At 49.6% G+C, this 7,500-nt stretch overlaps 1 protein-coding gene across 2 annotated transcripts in view; it reads left to right on the top strand.

Annotated features, from left to right (window-relative positions):
- The window catches only part of plxnc1 (plexin C1), a 32,942-nt gene that overhangs the window by 19,771 nt on the left and 5,671 nt on the right, over nt 1-7,500 (top strand). For both annotated transcript variants that reach the window (XM_056424797.1, XM_056424795.1), the window contains exons 21-23: nt 1,511-1,657; nt 4,575-4,743; nt 7,180-7,280. In XM_056424797.1, the coding sequence (XP_056280772.1) occupies nt 1,511-1,657; nt 4,575-4,743; nt 7,180-7,280 (417 nt within the window). The remainder of the gene's footprint in view (nt 1-1,510; nt 1,658-4,574; nt 4,744-7,179; nt 7,281-7,500) is intronic.

Here is a 7,500-nt window from a genome sequence, read left to right as displayed (position 1 = left end):
CGGCTTTAGGCCCTGAGAACTCACGTGTTCCCACGGCAACCACGGACACGAGAACGTGTGGAGAGAGAAACAAAAAGACCTCGAGAACAAGAGTCAGAATCAAAAACACACACACACACAAACACATCTCACACATACACACACATACACACACACATACAAACACATACACACACACACACACACACACACACACACACACATCTCACACACACACACATCTCACACACACACATCTCACACACACACACACATACACACACATCTCACACACACATCTCACACACACACACACACATACACACACATCTCACACATACACACATATACATATCATACACACATACACATACATACATCTCACACACACATCTCACATACACACATATATACACACACACATCTCACACACACACACATACAAACACACACATACACATACATATACATATACACATCACACACATATCTCACACACACACACATATACACACATATCACATATATCTATATACACATACACACACACACACACATCTCACACACACACACATACACACACACACACACATACACACACATCTCACACACACACACATCTCACACACACACACACATACACACATCTCACACACACACATCTCACACATACACACACACATATCACACATACACACATCTCACACACACATCTCACACACACACACACATACAAACTGACACATACACAAACACATCTCACACATACACACACACACTCACACACTCTCAAACTCACTCTCACACTCACACAAACTCTCACTCTCACACACACTCACACACAGACTCACTTTCTCATAAGTGTGTCAGGATGAACTTTTCCTGCCACCCAGAAGCTCGACAGAGAACCTCCACCCGTTTCATAAACCACACCCAACTGTCTCCGCCACCTCGTCTGCTTGCATACCTAATAAAGGAAACGTTGCCATGGTGACGGACAAGAGCTCCGTGCACCCGTCCCGGCATTAGAGGAAGTCCAATCTGACCCAGAAACAGCAAAGAAGAAACAACGCGTCCTATTTATTTATTTATATATATATGTATTTCTATAAATATACATCCATCCATCCATCCATTCTCATCCGCTTATTCCGGGGTCGGGTCGCGGGGGCAGCAGACCCAGCAGGTTGACCCAGACTTCCCTCTCGCCCGCGACACTTTCCAGCTCAATCTGGGGGATCCCGAGGCGTTCCCAGGCCAGCCGGGAGATGTAATCTCTCCAGCGTGTCCTGGGTCTTCCCCGGGGTCTCCTCCCAGTAGGACGTGCCTGGAAAACCTCTAACGGGAGGCGTCCAGGAGGCATCCGAATCAGATGCCCGAACCACCTCAGCTGACTCCTATATGTATTTATTTATATATATAGATAAATATATATGTATTTCTATAAATATATACATATACGTATTTATTTATATATAAATGTATATATGTATTTATATATATATATATATATATAACTGTGGTCCTGTAGGAGCGGGCGGGGCAGCAGCTGTTCCTCATGGTCGGCGCCCTCACGCAAAGGACGGCTCAGGGGCCCGTGGACCGCGTCACGGAGAAGGCTCAGTACACGCTGAGCGAGGACTGGCTGCTGTGGCAGGCGCAGGACTTCAAGGCCCTGGTAGGTGGACACACACACATGCACACACACACGCACACACACACACATGCACACGCACACACACACAAACACACACTCACTCAATCATGAACACTTCCGTATTCTTACTTCTGTTTTTTGGTCACGTACCAAACACACACAATACACACAACACACACAGTCTTCTAATACACACACTTTGTGAAACATGAGAAGAGCTCGTCTGCCACGCTGAGTGTGAGGCGACAGCTCCTCAGAGCGGCGGTGCCACTTCCTCCTCCGTGTGCGTTAACGCCTCTTCATGCAACGTGTGGCTTTATTCTGTGTGTCGACAACGTCTGTCAAAAACATGACACAAGTTCTAAAAACTCAAATCTATTTTTTTATCTGCAATTTCCCGTGCGCCCCACCTGTAATTCCTTGGCGCCCCACTAGAGGGCCGCGCCCCATCTGTAATGCCTTGGCGCCCCACAGTTTGAGAACCACTGGTTGATATGAAGGTTGTTGCCGGGCAGGTTGTCAGCCTAGTCGTCATGACGATGCCCTCACACACTCGGCAGCTCATTGGCGTAGTTTAGAAGCTGAGACGACCTCATAGACGCGGATGTTCTGATGAACATCACGCTGCAACAGGAAGTTGACGAACACACACATTCGGGGAAGGGAAGCGCCTCAGCACTTCTCAAATAACACACACACACAGTGCATTCTAAGTTCACTTTGAACACACCCTACCTGGTTATTTCATAATTTGTGTAATATAGAAACTAAAGCTCGGGTTCCAACTCTCCTCCGATGACCGGCGTTCGCAGCTCGAGCTCCAAAATGATTTAAATTTCAACGAATATAACAAAACTAAGTTTTCGGGGTCTTTTAATGTTTGAATCATTAAAATGATTTTGTAAGAATCGTGCTGACTGCAGCATAAACCTCTCTCTCTCCATTAGGCTCGAGCTCTTCTTCAGCACTCTGTTCTCCTCTTCCTCGTTTCCTTTCCTCTGCTGCTGCCCACAGCAATCACGGTCACTCTAATCTAATCCAGCAAACCACCAACTCACTTTACCGCACACTTCCAGCCATTAGACGTGGCATTTGTGTGTCTGTGTGTGTGTGTGTGGCTGGCTCTGAAGGCCTTTCAGTCACAACATCTTTCCTCAAGGCAGCCGTGAATGAATGGTGAGGGATCTGTAGTGTGTATCTTATGCATCACATTATGAAACATGTGAATGAAGCTATGAGCCTTAGTGGGTTTCTGACACACACACACACACACTGGTGCGTAAAAAAAATCTATTCTTTTATTTTTTTATCTGCATTTCCCCTTGCGCCCCACCTGTAATGCCTTGTTGCCCCACTAGAGGGCCGCGCCCCACCTGTAATGCCTTGTTGCCCCACTAGAGGGCCGCGCCCCACCTGTAATGCCTTGGCTCCCCACTAGAGGGCCGCGCCCCACCTGTAATGCCTTGGCACCCCACTGGAGGGCCGCGACCCACCTGTAATGCCTTGGCGCCCCACTAGAGGGCCACGCCCCCCCTGTAATGCCTTGTTGCCCCACTAGAGGGCCACGCCCCACCTGTAATGCCTTGTTGCCCCACTAGAGGGCCGCCCACCTGTAATGCCTTGGCTCCCCAGAGGGCGCCCACCTGTAATGCCTTGGCACCCCACTGAGGGCCGACCCACCTGTAATGCCTTGGCCCCACCAGAGGGCCACGCCCACCTGTAATGCCTTGTTGCCCCACCAGAGGGCCGCACCACCTGTAATGCCTTGGCGCCCACCAGAGGGCACGCCCCACCTGTAATGCCTTGTTGCCCCACCAGAGGGCGCGCACCACCTGTAATGCCTTGGCCCCACCAGAGGGCGCGCCCACCTGTAATGCCTTGGCGCCCACCAGAGGGCCGCCCCACCTGTAATGCCTTGGTGCCCCACAAGAGGGCCACGCCCCCCTGTAATGCCTTGGTGCCGCACTAGAGGGCCGCGCCCCCCTGTTATGCCTTGGCACCCCACTAGAGGGCCGCGCCCACCTGTAATGCCTTGGCCCCACTGGAGGGCCGCCCCACCTGTAATGCCTTGGCGCCCCACTGAGGGCCACGCCCACCTGTAATGCCTTGTTGCCCCACCAGAGGGCCGCGTCCACCTGTAATGCCTTGGCGCCCCTCTAGAGGGCCGCGCCCCACCTGTAATGCCTTGGCCCCACCAGAGGCCACGCCCACCTGTAATGCCTTGTTGCCCCACTAGAGGGCCACGCCCCACCTGTAATGCCTTGGTGCCCCACTAGAGGGCCACGTCCCACCTGTAATGCCTTGGTGCCCCACTAGAGGGCTACGTCCCACCTGTAATGCCTTGGCTCCCCACTAGAGGGCCGCGCCCCACCTGTAATGCCTTGGCGCCCCACTAGAGGGCCGCGCCCCACCTGTAATGCATTGTTGCCCCACTAGAGGGCCACGTCCCACCTGTAATACCTTGGCGCCCCACTAGAGGGCCGCGCCCCACCTGTAATGCCTTGGCGCCCCACTAGAGGGCCGCGTCCCACCTGTAATGCCTTGGCACCCCAGTAGAGGGCCGCGACCCACCTGTAATGCCTTGGCTCCCCACTAGAGGGCCGCGTCCCACCTGTAATGCCTTGTTGCCCCACTAGAGGGCCACGCCCCACCTGTAATGCCTTGGTGCCCCACTAGAGGCCGGTCCCACCTGTAATGCCTTGGCTCCCCACTAGAGGGCCACGTCCCACCTGTAATGCCTTGTTGCCCCACTAGAGGGCCACGCCCCACCTGTAATGCCTTGGCGCCCCACTAGAGGGCCAACAGGGATCTCTAAAGTGTATCTTATGCATCACATTATGAAACATGTGTTCAATGAAGCTTTGAGCCTTCGTGGGTTTCTGACACACACACACAGGTACCGGCCTCCCTGACGTCCTGCTGTGTGCTCTGTCTACAGAAGCTGAAGGTGCTGTTTGCAGCGGGCGGCGACGGAGAGGTCAGCGAGCCCCTGGAGGTCAGCGCCCTCAGCTGTGACTCGGTGGAGCAGCTGAAGGAGAAGATCCTCTCCACCTTCAGGGCCAAGTTCGGGTTCCCCTACAGCCGCCGGCTCGGGGACGTCAGCGTCGGTGGGTCCGGTGGACTAGCTCCTCCCCTTTGAAGAACATGCGCCACGAACTAGAGGCCCGCTGTTTTAGGGACATGACTGAGCCTCAGACTGTGTGTGTGTGTGTGTGAGATGTCTTTCAGATCCAATTTAATTCAGTTTATTTTATGTAGCCCAATATCATAAATTAGAAATTTTCTAGAGAGGGGTTAACAATCTGTACACATATGACATCCCTGACCTTTGACCTCACATCGGTTCAGGAACAACTCCCAAGAAATATAAAAAAATCTTTCAGGCGGTAAAAAAATGGAAGAACATTTAAGGAGAACAACAGAGGAGGATCCCTCTCCAGGATGGATAGAAGAATAGATGTCATGTGACCAGATGAACAATAGATGTCATGTGACCAGATGAACAATAGATGTCATGTGACCAGATGAACAATAGATGTCATGTGACCAGATGAACAATAGATGTCATGTGACCAGATGAACAATAGATGTCATGTGACCAGGTGAACAATAGATGTCATGTGACCAGATGAACAATAGATGTCATGTGACCAGATGAACAATAGATGTCATGTGACCAGATGAACAATAGATGTCATGTGACTAGATGAACAATAGATGTCATGTGACCAGATGAACAATAGATGTCATGTGACCAGGTGAACAATAGATGTCATGTGACCAGATGATCAATAGATGTCATGTGACCAGATGAACAATAGATGTCATGTGACCAGGTGAACAATAGATGTCATGTGACCAGGTGAACAATAGATGTCATGTGACCAGATGAACAATAGATGTCATGAGACCAGATGAACAATAGATGTCATGTGACCAGATGAACAATAGATGTCATGTGACCAAATGAACAATAGATGTCATGTGACCAGATGAACAATAGATGTCATGTGACCAGATGAACAATAGATGTCATGTGACCAGATGAACAATAGATGTCATGTGACCAGATGAACAATAGATGTCATGTGACCAGATGAACAATAGACGTCATGTGACCAGATGAACAATAGAGGTCATGTGACCAGATGAACAATAGATGTCATGTGACCAGATGAACAATAGATGTCATGTGACCAGATGAACAATAGATGTCATGTGACCAGATGAACAATAGATGTCATGTGACCAGATGAACAATAGATGTCATGTGACCAGATGAACAATAGATGTCATGTGACCAGATGAACAATAGATGTCATGTGACCAGATGAACAATAGATGTCATGTGACCAGATGAACAATAGATGTCATGTGACCAGATGAACAATAGATGTCATGTGACCAGATGAACAATAGATGTCATGTGACCAGAGGAACAATAGATGTCATGTGACCAGATGAACAATAGATGTCATGTGACCAGATGAACAATAGATGTCATGTGACCAGATGAACAATAGATGTCATGTGACCAGATGAACAATAGATGTCATGTGACCAGGTGAACAATAGATGTCATGTGACCAGGTGAACAATAGATGTCATGTGACCAGATGAACAATAGATGTCATGAGACCAGATGATCAATAGATGTCATGTGACCAGATGAACAATAGATGTCATGTGACAAGGTGAACAATAGATGTCATGTGACGAGATGAACAATAGATGTCATGTGACCAGATGAACAATAGATGTCATGTGACCAGATGAACAATAGATGTCATGTGATCAGATGAACAATAGATGTCATGAGACCAGATGAACAATAGATGTCATGTGACCAGATGAACAATAGATGTCATGTGACCAGGTGAACAATAGATGTCATGTGACCAGATGAACAATAGATGTCATGTGACCAGATGAACAATAGATGTCATGAGACCAGATGAACAATAGATGTCATGTGACCAGATGAACAATAGATGTCATGTGACCAGATGAACAATAGATGTCATGTGACCAGATGAACAATAGATGTCATGTGACCAGAAGGAATCATTACAGAGTAACAACACATTCAATGAGTCTGACAGAGTGTATGAATAGTTGGTAGTCGGCATGGACCACGATCCAAACCTCTATGATCCAGACCTCCATGATCCAGACCTCTATGATCCAGACCTCCATGATCCAGACCTCCATGATCCAGACCTCCATGATCCAAACCTCTATGATCCAGACCTCTATGACCCAGACCTCTAGGACCCAGACCCCTATGATCCAGACCTCCAGGACCCAGACCTCTAGGATCCAGACCTCTATGATCCAGACCTCTAGGACCCAGACCTCTATGATCCAGACCTCTAGGATCCAGACCTCTAGGACCCAGACCTCTATGATCCAGACCTCTAGGATCCAGACCTCTAGGACCCAGACCTCTAGGACCCAGACCTCTATGATCCAGACCTCTAGGACCCAGACCTCTAGGACCCAGAGGGTCTTTGTGTTTCTGACTTCCTCTCTTGTCTCTGCAGAGTTTCAGAGCGGCGGGTCGTTCGTGGCTCTTGAGGAAGTGGACGCGACCTCCGAGGTCATCGGGGAGGTCACGATGCTCAACACGCTGAAGCACTACGAGGTGACGACCGGTCCATTAAAGACCCTCGACTGCTTCTCGAACCTCCGAGTCATCAAGTGTAGGCGCCGGCCCCTGAGCCCCCGGGCCCCTCTGAGTGGTCCTAATGCATCGTAATCACATCACGGGACTCTTCTGTTGCTGAGGAGAGACTCACGAGGGCTCCTGGGAACCGGATTACAGCCTGACGCAACGCCAACACACATTACACACTTTACACACA

This window comes from Pseudoliparis swirei, chromosome 10 (assembly GCF_029220125.1).
Source record: "Pseudoliparis swirei isolate HS2019 ecotype Mariana Trench chromosome 10, NWPU_hadal_v1, whole genome shotgun sequence".
Classification (NCBI taxonomy): Eukaryota; Metazoa; Chordata; class Actinopteri; order Perciformes; family Liparidae; genus Pseudoliparis; species Pseudoliparis swirei.
The sequence above is the reverse complement of the archived record's forward strand: the minus strand, read 5'-3'. Positions and strand labels throughout refer to the sequence as shown.